This window comes from Bombyx mori, chromosome 10 (assembly GCF_030269925.1).
Source record: "Bombyx mori chromosome 10, ASM3026992v2".
In the NCBI taxonomy this organism is placed as follows: Eukaryota; Metazoa; Arthropoda; class Insecta; order Lepidoptera; family Bombycidae; genus Bombyx; species Bombyx mori.
Genome location: NC_085116.1, coordinates 15,436,322 through 15,461,590, shown reverse-complemented (window position 1 = coordinate 15,461,590; position 25,269 = coordinate 15,436,322). Strand labels below are relative to the sequence as shown.

Genomic DNA, 25,269 nt, shown 5'->3' with positions numbered 1-25,269 from the left:
GGGCATTGTTGACTTTCAGCTCCATACTAATATGGGCATTGTCCTTTGAACAGTGAAGTCGCTTTTATTTTAAACCTCAATAACGCCTGATTATAATTTGTTCGTAGTAGAAACCAAATGTAGATTGAGTGAAATAAAAGAAAACTCGTAAGAAGCTCAATGTTTACAACTTTTTTCGGTCTACGCCTTTGACTCGTAAACAAAACGTGCGATAAGGAACTCTATTTCAAAGCAATCGAGCATCGGTGTTGGTATCGCTTCATTGTCTTTATATCACGATTGCTGCCGTTAACTCAAAAATGCCTCCTTCTGTTCTTGTATTATTACAATACAATACAAAAAAAAAAAATACAACTATTCGTTTTTTAATTTTCAGATATGTAGTTTTAATTTTAATTTTATAGTCGCAATATTATTTTTGCAAATAATTTGTTTAATATGTGAACATGCTTGCGCGTCGATCGAGTCTCAAGAAATCAATGTTATTCATACAATTTGCGAACACACGGTATACTAGTAGATATCTTTGAAAAAAGCGAGTCGAAAATTTTACTATCGGCGCATTTGATTGGGTTTCGTCTTCATACAGGCATTGTCTATTACCAAGAAGCCTTTGTATTCTTAGTGATCAGATTTAGACCGTAAGCTTCATACTATTGCTACAAATATCGAAGTAGGAATCTATTAACAACCTTGCTAATATTGTAATATCAGTATCAACTTTCTAACCTCTAAAACTTGGTCAAGTTCAACTAGCGAGCTAGCTGTAGGTATGTACTACGAGCCAAACTACTGTATCATAAGTTTGAAGTGTTTATTATGAGTGATGATTAGTGGTCGGAGTAGGTAGATTGATTTTTTATACTTGCGTCACGATATTATAATATGGACATGCCATTTTATCCATAATGTGCGGGAAGTATGTTATATTCTGATCATATTTTCTTTGAAATACGATGAAGAGCATGTGCCAAACGTGTTACATGTTTCATTTCAGGTAAATATCAGCGTAGATTGATATGATTAATACATTTTTCACCTTAAACACAAATTCATGCTAATTTCAAAATTCCGGAACAAATATTACAATAAATATGAAGTTCCGGTATTTTGGAGGCATATCCATATTATCTTCTTCGTTTGACGTCAACGACCTTAAATCAATCTACCTACTCCGACCTCTGGTGATGATCTATTGCTATGCCTAATTTTTTTTCACCTTGTAGCTCAGCATACGGCCCAAATGATGGTGAGTGGTTACCGTCGCCCATGGACTTCAGCAATACCAGGGGCAGAGCCAAGCCGCTGCTATCATTCAATATTCTCCATAAGTATGTCTACTTACATCTTTCATGTACTCTAGTACTAGTTACTCTATTAGGTGATTAAGAAGTTTTAAATTTTTAACAAATTCCTTCCCCCTTAGGCCTCTGAGACCCGTGGAGTCTTTGTTATTTATTTTCAATTACACACCTCTATACGTCGCTGAAGAAGCACTCTCAAATGTCAGACGCGCGACAAACAGACAAACAAATAGGCTTGTAATTGTCCATAAATAAATGAAATTCATTAAGAGCACACGATAAAGAGTCATCTTTTCTTTTTGAGGACCAGAACCCTTAGAATATATCAAGTTTTATAAACAAGAATGACTTGAATTACCGGTTAAGATAAAAATAGAAGCATGCAAGTATCAGCGATGTATCGCCATCAATAGTTTTTTTTTGTTATTATTTCTAGATCATTCTATATGATGATCAGTTAATGCTTTTAGTGGTAAAGAATCAACTAACACATACAACAGAAGATATTTGAAAGATGCCTGAATCTCGCGAACGACATTTTCAAGGCTGGTGTGCTGATGTTGATTCCTGCAAAAGGCTTTATGCTTTTACAATTAAAAAAATAATGAACAAATTCGGCTTTGAATGTTAGCATTACGCCACGGGATCCTATCTTTTATCTTCGTCGGATTATTCATCAGGGGCCATAGGCACCAGCTTCTGTTGAACCCACTACTGTTATTATATTCCATTGCTATAATATTGTTACGCCGGTAAGAGTAACGCCATCTATCGCCGAATAGTCGAACGAATATCGAATGATCTAGTAGCATCTAGAACATTCAGGAAGTACAACGCCATCTATTGTCAGATAGGGAAAACCCAATAACGGAAATGTGTGGTTTTCTGTGTGGTATTCTCGATAATTCTAGGGATGTGGTATATAAAAGCGTTGCAGGGATGGCACGCAGTCAGTTAGTAACCGGAACTACTCGAAGCGAAACAACGAACGGATCACCTGAAGCGAAGCGGAAGAGGCGACTTGAGAGTTTTAAAGTGCTTGTTGAGTGTTTTAAGTGTTCTAAGTGTTGAATATAGTTTTTAGTTGTACTTTGGTGGAGCATTTATTTATCCCGAACCCCAGCGCGTAGCAATATAATCTGATCAACACACCGTGCCATTTAATAGCTTTACATATATCTACCCTGAAGCTTCCAAGTTTCGGGATGAGCAGGTCTAAAGCAGCCTTATTATTAAAAGATTACGAAGATTTCCTTGTGTTTTTCTTTTGTTGGTATTGGAGGGATTAATTTTTCTTTCCATTTTCAACTGGAGGACTTCTTCAAGTCTCAAGATAAATTGGAGCATTGTCCCTCTAAAATAATAATGACTTTTTGTTTTGTATTCGGGAATTCAAATAGAACTACATCTTATCGAAGACCAAATGTGACGGAAGATTCCGTGTTCATAAGACTGGAAATTTCCTACACACAATAAACATTTTAGTCTCGGTCGTATGTGTGACGTGTGCATTTTGTTTTTTCCTCAAATCAAACACATAGGTTGACGTCAATCAGATAGGGAAAAAAAGCTTTTACTGTTTAAATTTGATATTCAATAAAGCATACTCTACTTTTCTAGAAACCGTCGCCGGATCTTCTCACTGGTTCGCGATTCCGATTCGGTGGTAGATTCTTTTTTTCTTTTTATTGCTTTAATGGGTGGACGAGCTTACGGCCCATCTGATGTTATGTGGTTACCGGAGCCCATAGACATATACAACGTAAATGCCCCCAGCCACCTTGAGATATGAGTTCTAAGGTCTGAGTATAGTTACAACGACTGCCCCACCCTTTAAACCGTAACACATTACTGCTTCACGGCAAAAATAAGCAAGGATTCAGCGAAGCACTGCTCTTGCTAGGGCCAGTGTTAGCAATTCTCTCAGGTTGAGCCCAAGAGCTGACCTACCTGCCCGGGTGAAGCCCTGTCCCTTTAGGCCACCAGTGAATAGATAGAAGAAAAAAAAATTGAAACTTATTGGAGATAGAGAAGTTTGTAATGAAATTATTATTCTTTCAGCCTTTTATGTTGATAAGTACATAAGTCTCCTATTTCCTCACGTATGGTGTCGAAGAACATTGAATTAGGGAAATTGAAACTGCTTTCTTCACAAACTTTAATAAAAATTTGGTACCTAGTTTAAATAAAAATACGACCACGACAACTTGAGCACGAGTTCTGTAAAGCATTGTGAACGATGGAAATAAGTACATAATAATAACAATAATAACCAAGGAAAAGTCACACACGGTTATCAGATCGCAAACGGGGACTCCCTGTACTGTGAGAATCAGAGGCTGATATATACACATTTACATATAAGTTTAAGTATATACACATATAGATATTAAACAGCCAGACAAAGAGCAAACAAGCATGTTCATAACACGAGTATTTACCCGATATGGGAATGGAAACCACGATCATAGGCGTAACAGTCAGGGCCGTTATCTACTGCATTACCGAGTCAGTCAATCTTCTTCTTCTATATAAGTATATATAAAAATGAATTGCTGTTCGTTAGTCTCGCTAAAACTCGAGAACGGCTGGACCGATTTGGCTGATTTTGGTCTTGAATTATTCGTGGAAGTCCAGAGAAGGTTTAAAAGCTGAAAAAATATGGAAATGCTCGGAATTATACAAAACCAAACAATTTAGTTTTTCCTTTGTTGTGTCCCCCGTCGGACGGATTCCTTTTGTTTTTTTTAAGTTTATTCTATACAAAAGTTTACGTCTTTTATTTATCGATTGAGGCATTACGAAGTCTGCCGGGTCAGCTAGTTTAACAATACGAAATGGGAGATTCTACGGTAAAGGAAGTTTTAATTATGTTTACGAATCTCGCAAACCTTACCCTGTAACTTATAAAAATATTAGTAGTAGGTACTTTGTATAAATAATCGATAAACGCTGCCCAGTTACCGGTGAATTCCTTAGTTGCATTTATAATAACTAGTGGTCCCCCGGTAGTTGAAATTCGACTATAATTTTTTTTTATTGCCCTTGTAGGCAGACGAGCATACGGCCCACCTGATGGTGAGTGGTTACCGTCGCCCATGAACTTCAACAATGCCAGGGGCAGAGCTAAGCCGCTGCCTACCGCTTAATACTCTCCACAAGCCTCTTTTAAAGAAGGACATGTTGTAGCGCTCAGGAAACACCGTGGAGGGGAGCTCATTCCATAGCCGGAATTAATTGAAATTATAAGTTTGTACACTATTAAGATTATACTTTCAAAGACTATTCTATTTCTATTATACTTATACCCGTATAATCACAAATTTCACCCTGACTACACTTTAGACCGATATTAATAAAGACAAACAATATTTAATCTATTCTCAATTTGATCACAGACTATAAGCAATAAGAAAAGTTTGACAATAAACAAATAGTACGCATGCGTGTGTATGTTCAATACACGGTAGTGTGTGTAATGCTTCTTTATTGATTTAATGTGTTTTTATGCATTAAAAGATATTAACATTCTGCACTCCTTCTCTATATTCTCTATAAGTTTGGGAAATTTCATACTCCTCCGTCCGCGCAATTTTCGTAAAAAGGAATACAAAATTTTTGCTTCACGTATTAATATATAATATTAAAAGTATTCTAAGTAAATGTATTGTAAGAATAGGAAATTAAAGGTATAGTAAATTTATCTTAAAAATTGCTAGTATTAAATAGTTAGATTTATCAATTTTATATCTAGGCAACTTTTTTAATAAAGGCTGCCCCTGTTTTCCATCTATAACTCCTCGTCTGAATAAATTGATTCAGCTATTTTTGGATATCGCATGTTTCTAATTAATTATTCATGTATTTTTTCTTTCTTTCTGACTTTCAGTGTTCTTTACAATTTCAAATCAAATTCGATTCATGTTTTTTTTAATTGAATTTTTTCAATCACACAATTTAAATTTTACAATATTTGATGTTTCGAATCCTTTTCTTGTGGTCTCACGTATGACTAAGTAAGTAGTTACTTTATTTAATCTATTTACAGAGCAGTTGAAGTTAACCGGTATGTCTTGTTATATATTGTAGGGTTGACAACAAAGATTTTTATGGTTCTGAACCTCGAAAAATTATAAAATATTTATTGGTAAATATTGACATCATAATAGACAGGATCACTAATCATCTGAGTTTCTAAAAAAATATTTAAGAATTTTAGTGTAGATAATTTTGTTGTTTTTTCTGGATGTCTTAATATAACTACCAACTTCTGATTACGGATAAATTATTACGGACCCGGCAGACTTCGTAGTGCCTCAATCGATAAATAAAAGACCTAAACTTGTGTATAAAATAAACTTTAAAAAAAACAGGAATCCCCGTCCGACGGGGGGGGGGGACATCAAAGGAAAAAACAAAATTGTTATTTTTATTTCATTCCGAGCATTTTCATATTTATCTACCTTTTAAACCTTCTCTGGACTTCCAAAAATAATTCAAGACCAAAATTAGCCAAATCGGTCCAGTTGTTCTCGAGTTTTAGCGAGACTAACAAACAGCAATTCATTTTTATACATACTTATATAGATAGATAGATTGATAGATTAATAATAACATTAGTCCCAATTACAATTCAATAATAGAAATATGATACTGTTCTTATATCGAGCAATGCAGTTAAGCCCGAAACAAAAAAAATGGGGGTTATTATTTTATTTGACTTTATTACAATATTTAAGTGTGCATCCGTGCCAGCCCTGGGTTCTGCGTGCGGCGTAGTTGCAACATTTGTAGTGTCGTGAAGGCAATAGAACCATTCTCCGACGGAAGCCAACGAGGTGAGTCGTGTATACATTATCGTTCAGGAAATATTTCCCATCATAAGTTTCATAAAAAAAATTACGACCAAAACCTCGCTATTTTTCTTCACGTGTCCTTAAATGGACATAGGTGTAATTAAAACTTAAAATAAAACAATTAAATTAGCGCAATTTTTTCCTAAATATTCTTAAACTGTTAACTAAGCTGTGATATATTTTGTAATGTGTGAAGAAATATGTGCGTTAAAAAGATTTCTTCAGTCATAGTAATTGATTGCAATTATTATTTATTCCATTGTGTGATTTTAATTTTGCAATTTTTGCCAAATATTTTCTTTTGTATCAAGACAAACAGTGGAATAGAGGAAAAGGAAAGCGTGGTCAAATAGAGTTTTCAAGAATGCTGACCAGAATAGTATGGGAATAGTGAAAAAAAAGTATTTTATGGCATTAGAGAAATGTGATAATCAAATTATATATGAATTCTTTAAAGTTTGTCATACAAAGTACATTATCAGTATTGTCCACGTTTTATTCCTTAATGTCTAAAGTGGTGTTTCTCTCTCTCTCTTTCTCTCTTGATAAACTTACTTTTCACTAACTTTATTTCATTATTTTCAACAAAATAGACCTACATGTTTCGAGAATTTTCTCGATTTTCCTCGCAGTGCACGAAGTGTCAGTCATATTCGTATTCTTATGAACGAACTTAAAAGTATACTAGACATACTCGCCCGCTTCGCTGCCCATTTAAAATTAACATTATTATTTATTGTCATTATTATTAGGGAGTCCAACACTCATATAAATATTAGCCTACCCATTAAGTACATGTATTTTCTACATGGATACCAAGTTTCAAATCAATCGGATGCATGGTTCAGTAGTTATAACGGAACATCCGTAAAAACTTAAAAAACAAAAATATATTCGTGAATGACTTAAAGGCCGACTTGTTAAAAGCCGGGTCTAAAACGTTAAGAGCTCGCCTTGAAGGAAGAGGCCACATCTTCCCTTAATTCATAATGCCTGACTCTGTTTTATTAAGCGATTATTTCGAATTTAGGACGTTTTACTTTAAGGTATATTCATCATCATATTGTGTTCGATGGGGGAGACGATCTCGCCGTCTATCTGGTCTTATATGCCCCCCCCCCCCACCTACTCGAAATTTGAGGTCAAAGACTCACTTGCATTGAATAGATTCTGTCCAAACATACCAACCGAAACGCATGATTGATCCGTGGTACGTACCCGCGCCGGCCTCACAACGCTTATTCGTGTGATTCAAACTTTTTACGTGACAACTGTATTTCATTTTTAATTTAATTTCCATAGCAATTGTCGGCTGAAGTAAAAATAACGATTTTCACCGCCCCATTTTTTTATTATATCATTAATACGTTAGTTAAACAACCGCTGTCTGATTTTCGACTTTTTTGCCTCTAACTTAAGACTCATACAATTTAATGTAGTCATTCTTGCGATATTAATAGCTTTGTTTTGTTTTATTAATCTGTATGGAATACTCTAGATGACCTTGGTTAATTTTTATCGATCAATATTCTTAACGCGTTTGTTTACTGTTGGCGGAATACGTGTTTTAATTATTTGTTTTTAATGTATAATTGGATGAATGATTTCACGGTCAACCTGGTGTTCAGTGACCTATAGCTTATATATTGAAGTGCATAGCGCCATCCAATTTGAGATGTGACTTCGGATGTTCAATTGTTTTGTTTTGTATAACAACTGTCTCGCCCTTCAGACCGGGATGGTTGGACTTACCCGTGCGATATGATGGAATACTTTTTTTTCTCTACCTATGCTGATAGCCTTGAGAGGATATTTCGGCTTCTCATTGACGTTTAGGTGAGTTCACGGGGTCAAACCGGAGTATTGCTAACACTGGCCCTAGCAAGAGCAGTGCTTCGCAGAATCTACCACCGGATCGGAAACGCGACCCACTGAGAAGATCCGGCGAGAAACTCAGTGGGCTGTGTCTGTGGGTTAATTCGCTCGTCAAGCCCTTCGTGGCAAGCGACGGGTTCGACGAGGACGGTGACTGGGGTTATGGATTACGCTAACAGCAGTTTATACGGCTGGAGCTTGTTTCCGAGAAGGAGGTTCCGTGGAGGAGGTTGTCCGTATGCTTAAACAAAAACATACCGGTTCGGGGAGTATTTTAGACTCAACTAAAATTATTCCTGGTTGTTTTTGACTAAGTTTTTCATTACGTTTTTCTGGCCGGGGCAATATTTACGTTTTTAAATAATTCACAAAAATGGCTTGTATGTTCATTTATTGGTAAAAGAAAACATAAGTTAAGGTTATAGTAAAGGTCCCGCAGTGGTCGAAATTCGACTATAATTAATTGGAATTGTAAGTTTGTACACTATTATGATTGTATTTTATACTTCTATTATCACAAATTTCGCCAAGGCTACACTTTAAAAAATAATAATAAAGACAAAGATATTTAATCTATTCTCAATTTGACAACAGACGTCAAGAACAAAAGTTTGACAATAAATAGTATGCATGCGTGTGTGCATCAAATATATGGTATGTAGTGTGTGTTTTGTTTTCTTTATGGATTTAATGTATCTTTTATGCATTATTTTAAAAAAGTATTAGCATTGTGCGCTTCTTCTCTATATTCTCTACAAGTGTGGAAAATTTCATACTCCTCCGTCCGCGCAATTTTCGTAAAAAGGGATACAAAGGTTTTGCTTCACGTATTAATATATAGATTATGGCAGAATGCCTTTAGTAGTAAACTCGACTAATTTAAGTTTTCCGTATAACAAAAATTAATAACGCCGAAAATATATTAAATAAATATGTAGTAAAACAATGTTTTGTTTTCGTATACATTGTTCGGAAAGTATGTGTATGATAAACTTTAATATTGCTATGATATGATAATGTCTATCTGTTTTTCTTTTGTTTTCAATGTCATACCCAGATTTTGATTTACAACCAACGATTCAAGCTTTCTCTTGTTCGGATAATTTTTTTTTTTTTATTGATGTGAATTCTGGTTACGCAATAGAAAACTTAAGTAAATTTAATTTTCGCCGTTTAAAATTGTTTAGGTCAGTTCGTGGAAATAGTTATATTGGGTAAAAGCTACCACTGGTAATACGGTAATGCAGTGAACATAGAATATTCATTATACTGTTTATGGGAACCCCTAATTGTAGGATTCCGATACTGAGGAATATACAGTTTATTAATGGTGGTAGGACCTCTTGTGAGTCCGCACGGGTAGGTACCACCACCCCGCTTATTTCTGCCGTGAAGCGTTTCGACTTGAAGGGTGGGGCAGCTGTTGTAACTAAACATACTGAGACCTTAGAACTTATATTTCAAGGTGGGTGACGCATTTACGTTGTAGATGTCTATAGACTCCAGGTAGTATCGTTTCAGGAGAAGCTCTAGTATAGATTAGTAAGGTTCAGTTCACCAGTGTAATGTTTGGGTTCTTTTGATAAATGACAAACGTTACAATCAGGCGAACATTTTTATTGTTAGTTAATCACAGGCAGGTTTTTACATCCTTCTAACATGTACGTAGAGAATATGGCTGGTTAGTCAAAGAGTGTATTTCGTAGAGTGGTCATCAAAGATTAATATTATGAGAATCGATATTAGGTCGCTACAACCAGTAGGTAGAGGCTTGGCTATGCTATAATGTAAAAGTTAACTAAAATTTGTATGGAGATGGAACGTTTGCCTGCGTTCGCCGCTAGGGGCGCTGTACCAACTCCATACAAATTTGAGTTAACTTTTACGCTATCGAGGACGTTAAAATCCTCGCACTAAGCACACTGGTATTGTTATCCATGAGCGACGCTCACCATTCGCTATCAAGTGAGCCGTATTCACGACTGTCTACGATTGCTTAAAAAAATCATAACATGAACCTTCATATTTCATTAGAGCTATTGCACTGCACACAGTCTAATACGTTTAGAATTTGTCTGTCTGCTTGTGCCTGGGGTCAACGCCGGGGACCTTGTGCTTAATGACGTGCTCAGGAAATAAAATAATAATACGAACATCCTTAGACATCATAAGTAGAGCTCAGCACGCGATCATTCTTCGGTGATAAGACCGCCAATTGTACTTTTTTGTATTTAATGTAACGCATTGTTTTTTTTTTTTTTTTGATGTCCAGTAAATAATACTCTCTCTTTCTCCCTCTCTCTCTCTCTCTCTCTCTCTCTCTCTCTCTCTCTCTCTCTCTCTCTCTCTGTGTGTGTGTGTGGGTGTGTGTGTGTGTGTGTGTGTATACGTAATAGCTTCGTTATTTTTTTCAGTGTGATAAACATACGAATTACCTTGCTTTTTTTTCCTATCTAAGCTTACATAGCCTTGAGAGGCTATGTCAGCATAACCCTATCGCGTAGGTGAGCTCTCGGGGCTCAAACCAGGAGGGATCTTTTGCACGACTAGATCTTTGAAATGATTAATAGTTCAGTACGGCTATCTAGGATATTCAAGATTTCATTTGAATGCGGTGGTCGTTATATGTAACAATAATTGAAAGGTATAATAAATATGTACTGGTGGTAGGACCTCCACCACCCTGTCTATTTCTGTCGTGAAGCAGTAATGCGTTTCGGTTTGAAGGGCGGGACAGCCGTTGTAATTATACTGAGACCTTAGAACTTATATCTCAAGGTGGGTGGCGCATTTACGCTGTAGATGTCTATGGGCTCCAGTAACCACTTAACACCAGGTGGGCTGTGAGCACCACCCAACCAACTAAGCAATAATAAAAAAAATATGTATATATCAATACAAATAAATTTACCGTGGTATGGTGCGAGCGTTAAATTTTCGTTACGACGATTTTTTTATTTGCTTTTCTTAATATATCGTAAATCGTATCGGATGCTCTAAAAGGTTCGAATTGAAGAGTCCCAATCGAGATAAAGTAATTGAACAGTTCAAAGTGACTCGTACACAATTGGATAAAGACGGTATTTTTCCACGAATCTATTTATGTATTGATGATTTAAAAACGTTATTTATGTTTTAATATTGTAGAGAATATGCTAAAGATAGACAACAATGGAAGATATTAGAGGAGACCTATGCCTATAGGCACACTGAACTCTAAGACATTCTGTACATAATATACAAAAATTAAATCAACAATCCTAAAAAGTTCAGGACAAAGGTCTCATTGATTGATTGATTGATGTTTAAATTATGAATTTTCACGACCGACTCCCACGATGAAGGGAACAGCATCGCAAAACTCGCTATTTAGTAATTTAGCGTACCTAACGATTCGATGTTGTTTTTTCTTTCTTTTTTTTTATTGCTTGAGGACGTCTTGTGAGTCCGCACGGGTAGGTCCCACCGCGCTGCTTATTTCTGTCGTGAAGCAGTAATGCGTTTCGGTTTCAAGGGCGGGGCAGCCGTTGTAACTATACTGAGACCTTAGCACTTTTATCTTCTATTTTTTATTGCTTAGTTGGGTGGACGAGCTCACAGTCCACGTGGTGTTAAATGGTTACTGGAGCCCATAGACATCTACAACGTAAATTGCGCCATCCACCTTGAGATATAAGTTCTAAGGTCTCAAGTATAGAACGGCTGCCCCACCCTTCAAACCGAAACACATTACGTTGTACTTGTGTATTACGATATTAATTGCCAATTTGAATTACAGAAAACAAAAATGCTGCTTCAACTCACATTCCTGGCTGCGATCGCTCTGGCGACGGCTCATCATGGCTTCGTTAGTATTTAGTTTTATTATTAGATTTAGGATTCAGAAGAAAAACCATTTAAAAAAAATAACAATTATTAGCACACTACAACTTTTGTTATTCTCAAACTCTAATTAATTGACTAATTCAACATAAATCACCAAACAACCAGAATACATAATAAACACTTTGATATTATCTTGTCTTTAAGCACACATTTACAGAGACTTAAAACAATGACTCACGCACACCATGTCCACGACTACCTTCTCTCACGAATGTCAACCGACACCGACAAATGCGCGGGTGACGGAGCTGCGCGCCGGTTTTATACCTTTTTAGTAGGATATTCCTTACTCGGCCTCTCCTGACTGTGGTTCGTCCTCGACCACATAGCTTCTGTGTTCTTCTTCTGGAATCTCAGTGACGACCAATGTCAGAGGCGACTAACGCCGGGTGCGACTAACGCAAATGACGACTAACGTCAGAGGCGACTGACGCCGGGTGCGACTAACGCAAATGACGACTAACGGCAGAGGCGACTAACGCCGGGTGCGACTAACGCAAATGACGACTAACGTCAGAGGCGACTAACGCCGGGTGCGACTAACGCAAATGACGACTAACGTCAGAGGCGGCTAACGCCGGGTGCGACTAACGCAAATGACGACTAACGTCAGAGGCGACTAACGCCGGGTGCGACTAACGCAAATGACGACTAACGTCAGAGGCGACTAACGCCGGGTGCGACTAACGCAAATGACGACTAACGTCAGAGGCGACTAACGCCGGGTGCGACTAACGCAAATGACGACTAACGTCAGAGGCGACTAACGCCGGGTGCGACTAACGCAAATGACGACTAACGTCAGAGGCGACTAACGCCGGGTGCTGATCAGTAGGAGCGCCACCAGCAGGCACACCCATCAAGCAGCGGACCAGCGAGACGCCTCTGCGCGCCTCGGCCGGTAGGCACCACCACTGCCTCTGGAGACCACTTGCCACGCCAGGGCCCCATGTGCTGTGTCGCAGCCTGCGTTGTCTTCCAGTAGTCCCCACTGAAATCATTGAACAGAGGCATCCCGCTCGGCCATACTGACCGGATCGTAGTAAACCGGAAAACTGAACCATAACAATCATTGACAACACAAGGTCAAAACACAATAATCAGAAACTATGACAACTCAAATCGTATAAAACGTTCTTGGCCTGGCTGTCGGCGCAGCTAGTGTCATTGATGCCACCCATATTATCATTACCACAAATGATAAAACCAATACACATCACTTCACAATATAGAGTCAGCGACTCTCAGGTAATTACTAGACCAATACAACAATAGTCTCCTTTGAGACCCAGGTCTCCGCTATACCACCAGCCGCCCATCGTACAACACACGATCGTTGCTACTCGAGTGAGTATCACGCGAATACGAACGTAATCTATGGCGGTAGCGATCCCGTAAACGATTGTCACGCGAGCCGTTTCGACGATGCCGAGAACGTCCACGTGACGTACTTCGCGGCATTATTTAGGTGTAAATACACAACACGCACTTTAAAATGACTATACACCAGGAAATATACGTAAAAACACAAAAACGAAAGTAACAAAATATAGTGCGGATAGTTGTGAATCACCTGTTGTCTGTGGGCTTTGAGTTATTTATCCCAATTCTGAATTTAGGATTCAGAAGAAAAACCATTTAAAAAAAATAACAATTATTAGCACACTACAACTTTTGTTATTCTCAAACTCTAATTAATTGACTAATTCAACATAAATCACCAAACAACCAGAATACATAATAAACACTTTGATATTATCTTGTCTTTAAGCACACATTTACAGAGACTTAAAACAATGACTCACGCACACCATGTCCACGACTACCTTCTCTCACGAATGTCAACCGACACCGACAAATGCGCGGGTGACGGAGCTGCGCGCCGGTTTTATACCTTTTTAGTAGGATATTCCTTACTTTAGTTATTTGTCGAAGATTTCTATGTGAAACCTAGCCCATAAGGTCAGCCCGCAGAGTTACTCAGCGCATATTGTCAATGGGTCGCGATTCCGATCCGGCAGTAGATGCATTCGTGAAGTAGCTTTTCTTGTTTACTTGTTGTCTTTCGTCAGCGCTCGGCAGTTCCCATCCTTAGTGGCTGAGTTCTTGCCCGCCCACCCATCCTGGTGAAGTTTTTTATTTATTTATCTGGTGGTAGGACCTCATGTGACTCCGCACGACTAGGTACCACCACCCCGCCTATTTTTGCCGTGAAGCAGTAATGCGTTTCGGTTTGAAGAGTGGGGCAGCCGTTGTAACTATACTGAGACCTTAGAACTTATATTTCAAGGTGGGTGGCGCATTTACGTTGTAGATGTCAATGGGCTCCAGTAACCACTTAACACCAGGTGGGCTGTGAGCTCGTCCACCCATCTAAGCAATAAAAAAAATCCCGTGTAGGCAGACGAGCATAAGGCCCAGCTGATGGTGAATGGTTACTGTCGCCCATGGACTTCAGTAATGCCAGGGATAGAGCCAAGCCGCTGCCTACCAAAAAGGAGAACAGTCTTCGGGCCATAATTTATCGATAAGATCTTTTTGACAAGGTGTCAGCAATTGGCTTAAACGACTTTAGTTGCGTATTTTGTATCATCAAAGCTAAAGACAAAACAGCCGACTAAAAAAGTTGAAATCTGTCTACAAAAGAAGAAAAATAAAATCATTTCAAATTCGTTCGTTAGATAGTGAATAAATTAGAATAAACAATCTGTTAACGATAGAGTAGTCATTCGACCCGGGGCCAAAGTCCCAATTGTATAACGATTGTTATATCGTTGTGACCGAAACGCATGATTGCTTTGCGACTGGAACAGGCAGCGAGGTGCATATTACCACAATGTATTTACTGTGATCATTTCTATGTATCGATGAACGTCGTTACTGTTTCACGAAAAAATGGCTGATGGTATCTGTGTACTTAGTCCGAGTTCTTTAACGTTGTCGATAGCGTAAAAGTTAACTCAGATTTGTATGCAGTTGGAACAGCGCCCCTAGCGGCAAACGTAGCCAAACGTTCCAACTCCATACAAATTTGACATAACTTTTACGATATCGAGAACGTTAAAAAACTCGCACTAAGCACACATATGAAATTTTCGACCTTAGATTATCGCATAGGACACTTTCTGCTGTAGCAAACGTCAGTATAACTTATGCGACGCCGGGTATATCTGCTCTAATAAATATGAAAGTATATTGGATCATTTTTGATTTTACATTTCATTAACAGACGGGTTTACAAATCGATTTGTAGTTTATGAACCACAGAGCGACAAAAACGTCTCTTTATCTCGTAAAAATGCAACGTGATTAATGAATAATTTGATATTATTTAACAATTTTTGTACTACGGTGCTCAAGTGGTATTTATATGTTACTAGTTGACTCGGCAGACTTTGTAGTGCCTCAATCGATAAATAAAAGACATAAGCTTTTGTATAAAATAAATTTGAAACAAACAAAAGGAATCCGTCCGACTGGGGACACATCAGAGGAAAAACAAAATTGTTATTTTTATTTCATTTTGAGAATTTTCATATTTATCTACTTTTCAAACCTTCTCTGGACTTCCACGAATAATTCAAGATCAAAATTAGCCAAATCGGTCCAGCCGTTCTCGAGTTTTAGCGAGACTAACGAACAGCAATTCATTTTTATATACATATATATAGATGTACCTACTCGTATTTTCAAACATTGATCCCATTAAAATCATTTTTTCAGACCACGCCGTCCCGCGCCATTGCCTTTCTATCCACAGAAACGATTAGAGGCAACATCACATTCACTCAGGTTCAAGATGGGAAGGTCCACGTTCAGGGGGGCATCACTGGGCTGCCTCCGGGTGAATACGGCTTCCACGTCCATGAGAAGGGCGACCTAAGCGGCGGTTGTGTATCGACTGGATCTCATTTCAATCCTGAACATGTGAGTTGATGAACTGACCAGGGCGGATCCAGCTTTGGCGACAGGAGGGGGTCACAATTTTGATAACAATAGATACAAGTAAAAATCATTATGTTCAGTTAGTGGTCCACCTAACTCCTGGAACTTAGGGGGGGGGTCATAGCTCCCATGACCCCCCTTTGGATCCGCCGTTGGTACTGACATTGCTATTTTTCGGTTTTCCGCTTCCAGGATTTGAATACCGCAAGTATAATCCTATAAGCCACGACCACTTCAATTATAAGCAGTCGAAACCGCTTTAGCATTTCAAGCTCATCTACATCTTTATTTAGATACTTGGAAAGAAAAACCCAATTGATGCTATAACCTAAATAAAACCACAATTGGCCCAACGAAGGAAGTCTAAATATGTTATCTAAACCATAGCCTCACCAATTATACCCTTCAAAACAAATGACGTATCATTCGTAGTAAAAGTATTGTGAAAATTTATTAGAATATTCGGTATCAAAAAGATACACGGGTCACCGTTCTCGTCGTGCAGCCTAATCCATACACAAAGTCCGCTGAGTTTCTCGTTGGATCTTCTCACTGAGTCCTGATTCCGATCCGGTGGTAGATTCAACGAAGCACTGCTATTGCTAGGGCTAGTGTTGCCAAGCACACCCAGGTTGAGCCCCGTGAGCTTACTTACGAAACCATGCGTAGCTGAAATAGTCCCTTCAGGCTACCAGTGATCAGATAAGGAAATAAAGGTAGAGTTTCTTTTTTTTCCCTATCTATGCTGATAGCCTTGAGAGGCTATATCAGCTTCTCCTTCACGTGTAGGTGAGTTCACGGGGCTCAAACCGGGTGTGTTGCTAACACTGGCCCTAGCAAGAGCAGTGCTTCGCAGAATCTATCACCGGATCGGAAACGCGACCCACTGAGAAGATCTCAGTGAGCTTTAAGTATTAAAGTTAAATTAATTAAATTATAGAATGGCTTCATGTGGTCCCGTCATCTAGTTTGTACCACTGTAGTGCAAACTTTCCTCGTCGAACCCGTCGCTTGTGACGAAGGGCTCGTCGAGCGAATTAGCCCATAGACACAGCCCACTGAGTTTCTCGCTGAGATCCGAGAACTCTCTTGCACTACAGTGGTACAAACTAGATGACGGGACCACATCAAGCCATTCTATAACTTAGTTGTGGTAACCACCTTAGATGGTGTACCAGGGGATCTAAATCCAAGGCTTGTTAATTCTTAAACGTCATAAACTTAAATTGCAGAAGGACCACGGTCATCCGAACGATGTTAACCGTCACGTCGGCGACCTTGGAAACGTGGTCTTTGACGAGAACCACTACAGCAGGATCGACCTGGTAGACGACCAGATCTCGCTATCGGGTCCGCACGGTATCATCGGCAGGGCGGTGGTGCTCCACGAGAAAGCTGATGATTACGGCAAGAGTGACCATCCGGACTCCAGGAAGACCGGCAACGCTGGCGGTCGAGTCGCTTGCGGTGTCATCGGAATTCTATAGATCTACAAATTTCTCATTGAATTGTCTTATTTAATAAAATATATATGTATTTTTAAGTTCCATTTCTCATTCGTATTTATTTATGTTAAGTAACTTTTTTACTGATTCAGCAGGTAACCAATCGAAAAGCGAATCCCATCATTGATTTAATGGTATGTGTGTGTGTGTGTTTGTATGTCTTTTTGGGATTGTACAGTATGTATACATTGGGATTGTACATGTGTTGTTTAATATTGGAAATAATATGTTTTCTTTATTATTGCTTAGATGGGTGGACAAGGCCACAGCCCACCTGGTGCTAAGTGGTTATTGGAGCCCATAGAAATCTTGTTTTTTTTTATTTATTGCTTAGATGGGTGGACGAGCTCACAGCCCACCTGGTGTTAAGTATAATTCGAACACCGGTGCATCGCTTCAACACGAATGCACCGGACGTCTTATCCGCTAGGCCACGACGACTACTAAATCTACAACATAAATGCGCCACCCACCTTGAGATATAAGTTCTAAGGTCTCAGTTTCTACCACCAAGCTTCTTAAAGTAAGCACTTAAAATCTGTTATGTCTACTTAAAGTTTACATATAACGACCACTAAAATAGCAAAATTAAAAAATCGCAGCCGCTATGCTGTAAGAAATAAAACATCCTATTTACATAACATATAATAAATTATAACTATAATAATATATATCTCTTAAACATATAAATTTAAACCTAAATATTAAATAAATAAAAGTCAAATTCGTAATTATCAGCACATCCTGGTCACGACTGTAAAATCAAATATTATACCTTGAACGGTTAATTGCTAATTGGCACCAGTAATTTAGCCATGACAACTGTTAGTATAAAATCTTTTAAACACGTTTTCGTGGACTCACTGCCTCGTGTGTTGTTTGGATGACCTTTGTATGACGTATTAATAAAGGGAAAATCAACCGCAGAGCGAGTGAAATAGTTCAGAAGACCGACGGTCTAGAGGTTATTGCTCGGAACTTGTATGCGAAATTTATCTTGACAATGTCGTTTAGCGCAGAACAAGTGTCTGTAAATGATGATTTGGGTACTTCAGAGTGAATAAACAATATAAACAATAAACAATATGTATATAATAAGGCTTAACTGCGTTTTATATAAGCGTTATAATAAGAAAACACGAGCTCTTAATCTAATAAAATTAATATTTTAAACAAATTGAACTTTTTTTAACTGAATGACAGACTTCACTAAATGACACTCAAGAAAAATCCTTTTTTAAAACCAAAGAGTTTTAAATAATAAAACTTTTTCTTTACATGTATAGTTAGGTAATATATTATTTTCTATGACAGCTACATCTAGTTTATAGAAATACCGATTGAGAGAAATACGAGCACAATTATGGAATGTTATGCGACAGTTCTTGAAATGAAAAATGGTACCGTATGGGATTGGAAAGTTTATGTATCTCAGAGAACACAAATTATGTATCTCACAGATCACAAATGATGTATCTCATAGATCACAAATTATGTATCTCACAGATCACAAATTATGTATCTCACAGATCACAAATTATGTATCTCACAGATCACAGATTCATCCGACCCACCAACATTGTCACCAGACGCGTGCAGTGCTAACATTAGCAACAGGCATAGGATCCCTGGTAACCTTATTTGTCGAGCTCGCTAAAGAGCTCGAAATGCAACTTAGCCCGCTGAGTTTCTCGGCGGATATTCTCAGTGGGTCGCAATTCAGATCCGATATTAAATGCATTCGCGAAGCATCTGCCCTTGAGGTCTCCATCGGTGGCGCTCGGGCAGCTGTTAGAAAATCCCACCCTTCTTGGTTGAGCTTGTGCTTGCCCACCAGTCCTGGTGAAACTGGATAGGCATCCGGGCCACCAGTAATAATACCCCCTTCCAATAAAAAAAGAACTGAAAGGATTTTAATGATTTGGTAAAATTAGCCTAGTTATATAATCTGACTACAATTTTGTTATTGGCGTCTTTGGATTGGATTTTCTTTGTTTAAAAATGTATTTTCTCATTTAAGTTTTAATTTGGAATTTTCTCGCAAATAATATTATTCAATTGCAAGCATAAACACTTAAAACATATACATAAAACAGTCCTTGGGAATCAACATAGGCTGCTATTATAATAATTATACACTCAACATATGGAACTTTCTCTACACTTAAAGCGTAAGACACACTCATAGTGCTTTTGTACTACAAATTACTATTCCAAATTTTGTGATTAGTCCATTGGCAACGTTGCTAATAAGCAAGGCGATCGGAAAACCTTATTAATGTTATTTGTATTGTTATTATCTAGGACCACACTTCATATAACAAGTAATAATAAAATCTGAAGTCAATGAACAATAAGCTTAATATAATAATTGGTTTTGTATAGTTTAGACTTTAGTACATTATATTTCAATGTCGAGGGTGGTGTAGGTAAGCATAGTCTTGTGAGCATAGAAAAGCAATATGAACTGCAACATGGCGGACTTGAGTGTTAAATGCGCGAAAATTTTACTGATAACACTTAATTTATTATGCATTGTAAGTTAGTTTAACTTTATATAATAATAAGACGAGATTTTTCGTAGTGAATTCCTTTTTCTGCACTCCACGCAAATGTACACAACTTATACAGCCAATCGTACAAATTAAAAAAGTCGTCGTGGCCTAAAGGATAAGACGTCCGGTGCATTCGTATCGAGCGATGCACCGGTGTTCGAATCTCGCTGGCGGGTACCAATTTTTCTAATGAAATACATACTCAACAAATGTTCACGACTGACTAAAATCAAACCCGCAAAATTATAATTTGCGTAATTACTGGTGGTAGGACCTCTTGTGAGTCCGCACGGGTAGGTACCACCGCCCCGCCTATTTCTGCCGTGAAGCAGTAATGCGTTTCGGTTTGAAGGGTGGGGCAGCCGTTGTGACTATACTGAGACCTTAGAACTATATCTCAAGGTGTGTGGCGCATTTACGTTGTAGATGTCTATGGGCTCCAGTAACCACTTAACACCAGGTGGGCTGTGAGCTCGTCCACACATCTAAGAAAAAAAAATAAAAAAAAAAATTAAAAAGTATTTTACCTTTAATATGTCTTGAACCTATGGATTTTCTATTTTAGAATACTGGCCATTTCAAACGTTATTTATGTGTGGCTGGTAATAAAGTCTAAATTCACATAATTATACCAAAAAAACGCTTATTGATTAGTATTATGTGTCCAATATATTTGTAGTTACCTATAATTTTTAGCTATAGTATTTTTTACCACTAATTACTTCCAACGCATGGCATCATATGTGTGTAATTGTTGAGTATGATCAGTGTTTAACTTATATATTTTAAATCCAATGACATTACACGCACTTTGTGGTCGGGTTTTGTAAAATTTACACGGCAAATGACAGTAGGTCTTCTGGCTAATGATCAGAATATATGGATGTGCTAATATGCGAGCTCTGAAGAATATTAGAGATGATTCCGCTATCCCCTTCGTACCTTTTAGCAAGTGGCACGTTGAAATTAACTCCCTCCAGATTGTTCCCTGAGCGCTACGACATTTCTTCCTTCAAATGATTAGAAAGTCCTAAACGATAGCCAAAGAAGTTGAGCATTAGGCAGCTTCAATTGAAAAAAAAAACGGGAATATACGGCTTGGTTATCTCCCTGCCTGTCACTGTTTGCCCACCTTCAGTCCTTGTTTGGTCATCACCATATTGTTTCTCTTTATTCTCATTATATTTCTGTATTCGATCAGTCTATAAATCTTATCCCTACCAATCCAAGTCAAGAAGTGTTAGGGAAGACCCGTTGTTCACTGTGGACTTAGACCGGTTAACGAAACCATTAAGTGGGAATTGGGAATATTTTTCGAAAAAACGAATTTCTACTTTCAGTTTTTGGCGCTTATGACATTTGTGTTTGCCGTGGTCGATACGAGGATCCTAGCGCAGTACGGCGCAGAGCAAGCCAGCGGTTCGTTTATAGGAGATGTAGTCGTCAGCGTGGCCAGTGTGCTGGTGATGACAGTTGCTGTACTCGGAATCATTGGCGTCGTGAAGAGCAGCATTAAAATTATCTACTTGGTGAATGCATTTATAACTTTAAGAAAGTATTATTTAGTAAGAATTTCACCGCCACTTGAAGTCAGATCTTATTGAATTTTTCGCCGAATTTTATTATAACTTTTTTTGGTATAGGTACCATGTTTCTGGATATTTCTATTTTTTCGTGTGCAGTTTGGTATCAGCTTCCTCGTTGTTGATGGAAGTCTTAACTTTTAAAAGCTGCCCTTTAGTGACAAAAACCATTACCGCTAAATAACCAAGTCATCAAAATTTCCTTGACCGTACAGTTTTTAACCGTACATCATTTTCATCAATATTATTCGGGTGACATACCTATCAATTTTCACCCGTAGGGCATTCATAATACATATTCCAGTGGCGATGTAATAAGAAGGCCAGTTTGATTAGAGTAGAGTAGTAGTAGTAGAAGAGTAGAGTAGAGTCAACATAAAAAAAAAGAAATAATTTGTTTACATTCTATTTATTCACAGTACGTTGGATTCCTCATGCTCTTGACGGTCTTGGAAGTTTTAATAGGAATTTACGTGTCGATTCAACGTTATGGTCTTCAATTCCGGGTCGGTGAATGGATACGCGAGGAGTTCTATAGAAACGTCACTGGCGCAAGCAAGGAGGCCCATCGGAAACTCTGGGAAAGAATCCAGATCAACGTGAGTTGCTCTTAGTAGTAATTCAGCTTGCCTTTTCGCTCTGGTAAAGGTCACTGGATTAAGAGCAACCCTATTATCCCAAAAAAGATTGGAGCACGCACATCCCATAGGAGAATTTGCTAATGTCGTTCTATTGGAGTGTCATATCTTTATTGACTAATGAAGCAGGAAAGCATATACAGGTGAATTAAGACCGAGTCTAGAAGACGGCCAGTCTTCGGCTCTGATAAAGTTAGAACATTCCATCAAGCTTTATGTATTTTGGGCTTTATGACTCAGTGTTGAGGGGTAATGGCACACTCACTTCTTGATAGATATCTGAAACCCAACTAAGCCATCGGTAAAACCAAATGATCCTCAAGTCATACCCTGCTGTTAAGAGAACCTATTTTATACTGACTATTGTATTCTGTAAGGTGGAAGTGCTAAGTAATATTTTAAATAGTTCTGAATCTTGTCTCTGTCTCTATCTCTTCATATAATTTTTGCTTTTCAAACTATGTGCTGGTTCACAATATCGAAGATTACTCGCACCTGGCCGCACTAGCATTGCAGTTCGTTTATAGAAATAGCTCTAATACTCTTGGCTCTAATATTTTTTGTTTGATCATTACCGTACCATAAACCGGTTTACCATGTTTTCATGTTTCATGTTCTCATGTTATCGAAAAGAATGTCCTATGGTTTTCGTACGACGACATATCAGGCCCATTTCAATTTTATTTTATAGTATCAATGTTGCGGACTGAACGGGCCACAGGATTACACAGCAATGGACCAACCCATCAGCCTGTCGTGTTGCTACCAAGCCTACCAAGCTAGTACTCTCGAAGCGGAGCAGAAGATGTACAAAACTTGCATTGAGTATGTGTTTTCCAGTATGCTTCCAATACCTGGTACTGTTAAGGTAGCTATCACAGAAAGACATTTGAAAAAAAAAAAACCTAAATCGTGCTGACATTTCCTAGACAGCTATGCCTTGTATCAACCGCTGGTCGTAAGATTTTTCGTTGCCTTTTTGCCGTTTCTTATACTTTCTTTTATAAGAAGACTTTTACCGCTGACGAAACAACAGTAGCTTAGTAACATAACATGAATGGTACCACGTAGACAGTAATTAATCCTCAATAAGAACCGCCTGCAGTTGGCGGAATCTCCCGCGTCTCTCAAGACCGATGCTAAATATATTTTTATCGAGATGTGATAGCTGGAGAGCTCATTCCTTATTTTAGCATATGTGCTACCTTGTGCTACCTTGACAGTGAGGACCTTGAGGTGAAAGTACCAATGGTATTGTTACGCGCTGAGGGTTCGGGATAAATAAAATTTCACCAAAGTACAACTAAAAACTGTATTCAACACTTAGAACACTTAAAACACTCAACAAATACTTTAAAACTCTTAATTCGCTTGTTCCGCTTCGCTTCAGGTGATCTGTTCGCTGTTTCGCTTCGAGTAGTTCCGATTACTGACTGACTTTGTGCCATTCCTGCAACGCTTTTATAGCTGATATCTCATCCCCAGAATTATCGATAATATTTCACATCTCTCTAGTAGCAGTTTCTGCTATCTGACAATAGATGGCGTTGTACATCTCGAGCATTTTAGATCCTTCGATATTCGTTCGACTATTCGGCGATAGATGGCGTTACTCTTACCGACGTAACAGTATTATATATCATCTGGCCTAGCCGACAAACAGGAGCGCACGGCTGCATCATGGCATAATTAGGATTAATCCTTGTGGAGGTACGGCTTTGACGGCATAACTAAACAAACTAATGTATGTTTTTTTTCTTATATTTAGAACTTCAAGCTATTTCCGCGAGGGCTGCGAAGATGAAATCCTCGGAATCTTAGCGGCTGATGCTGATTATCTTCTTGGAGTGGCCGTGATCAGTTTTTGGTTTGAGGTCACTGCGATTATCTTACTGTAATCACTCGGTTACGAAGTCAAGTTTTGAGTCTGCGCATATTTTTTTAATCGTTTTGGAAACATCGGAAATGAAAAATTGACCGTTAAGCATAGCCAAGCTGTTCGTAGCGTACGTTTCCGTTAGTGAACGAGCTCGCGGTCTACCAGACATTAAGCGTAAACACACAGACATCACCACTGCCGCCACCTACCTTGTTGGCATCGTTAAAAAACTCATTTGTATTATATTTGTCCCATCCTTCAAACCACGCACGACGGCTTCATAATGAACAGGAAATTATATCTACCCGTACGGGCTGGCACGCCTTTCCAGCAACGATTTCAACGTGATTAAAGTTTTATATGATCGTATACGTCTTTACCGTGAAAGACGTTAATGGAAATAAGTGTTTATAGAATAATAGGATATTAGAGCGGGATTTGTACGTATTTAAGGTGTAGCCTTCAAATCCCTTTAGAAACGATTAGACTAGAATCGATTATTACTGGTGCTAGGACCTCTTGTGGGTCCGCGCGGGTGGGTACCACCACCCCTGCCTGAAGCAGTAATGCGTTCCGGTTTGAAGAGTGGGGCAGCCGTTGTAACTATACTTGAGACCTTAGAACTTATATCTCAAGGTGGGTGGCGCATTTACTTTGTGGATGTCTATGGGTTCCAGTAAACACTTAACACTAGGTGGGCTGTTAAATAAATAAAAATAAAAATAAAATATAAATCTGGCGATGAGGACTGGGATGATCAGATGTATCGTAGACCCATCTGCCTATGGATTTTAACATCAGAGCCACAGGATACTGACGGCATTCACTACAAGCAACGTAATACGAACTGTTAAAAGTTTAATCGTTATTGATTGCAGGCGGTGGGCATGCTTCTGGCTATGTGGGTCGCGAATCAACTGAAGAATAGCGTTCGCGTTTATAAGCACACAGTTAAATATTAAAAATAAATTTTGAGTTAATAAAAAATTTAATACGTATTTCATTTATTATTAAATTCTTTTCAGTAAGGAAAGGTACACCAATTCAGAATAATAAATGGATAAAAATACATAGTAAAACAACATTTTTATTGTGGTTTAGACGGGTGAGCTCACGGTCCTTCTGATGTAAAGTAGTTACTGGAATCAGAAGATATCAACGTATATGCTATCTTCTACCTAGAAATGATTTCTAAGTCTCCGTTCGCGGCAGGAGTAAGCAGGGTGGTGGACTCTATCTGTGCG

The 25,269-nt window shown here is 38.3% G+C and overlaps 2 protein-coding genes across 3 annotated transcripts; both read left to right on the top strand.

Annotated features, from left to right (window-relative positions):
• Window positions 1-6,119: 6,119 nt before the first annotated feature.
• On the top strand, window positions 6,120-17,411 carry Time (time interval measuring enzyme-esterase A4; the record flags this gene model as incomplete). Its single annotated transcript, NM_001043893.2, is given in 4 exon segments — window positions 6,120-6,142; window positions 11,814-11,882; window positions 15,644-15,847; window positions 17,098-17,411. Coding segments are annotated over 3 exon segments (519 nt in total). The 5' UTR covers window positions 6,120-6,142; window positions 11,814-11,822.
• LOC134199559 (23 kDa integral membrane protein-like) lies at window positions 17,363-25,017 on the top strand. 2 transcript variants are annotated; one of them, XM_062670730.1, is made up of 6 exons: window positions 17,363-17,504; window positions 21,266-21,454; window positions 21,928-22,107; window positions 22,838-22,971; window positions 23,915-24,020; window positions 24,904-25,017. In XM_062670730.1, exons 1-6 carry the CDS (start codon window positions 17,502-17,504, stop codon window positions 24,985-24,987), a joined length of 696 nt encoding a protein of 231 aa, XP_062526714.1. In that variant the 5' UTR covers window positions 17,363-17,501; the 3' UTR covers window positions 24,988-25,017. The 2 variants fall into 2 exon arrangements, with proteins under 2 accessions (XP_062526714.1, XP_062526715.1); XM_062670731.1 differs by lacking the exon at window positions 17,363-17,504 and having other exon boundaries at window positions 17,556-21,454.
• Window positions 25,018-25,269: the final 252 nt, after the last annotated feature.

What these genes read in the sequence shown, in the direction of transcription:
- LOC134199559 (XM_062670730.1), top strand. An exon ending in GCATTAAAATTATCTACTTG is followed by an intron (nt 21,455 to 21,927) that starts GTGAATGCATTT and finishes ATTTATTCACAG; the next exon opens with TACGTTGGATTCCTCATGCT. An exon ending in TGATCAGTTTTTGGTTTGAG is followed by an intron (nt 24,021 to 24,903) that starts GTCACTGCGATT and finishes TATTGATTGCAG; the next exon opens with GCGGTGGGCATGCTTCTGGC.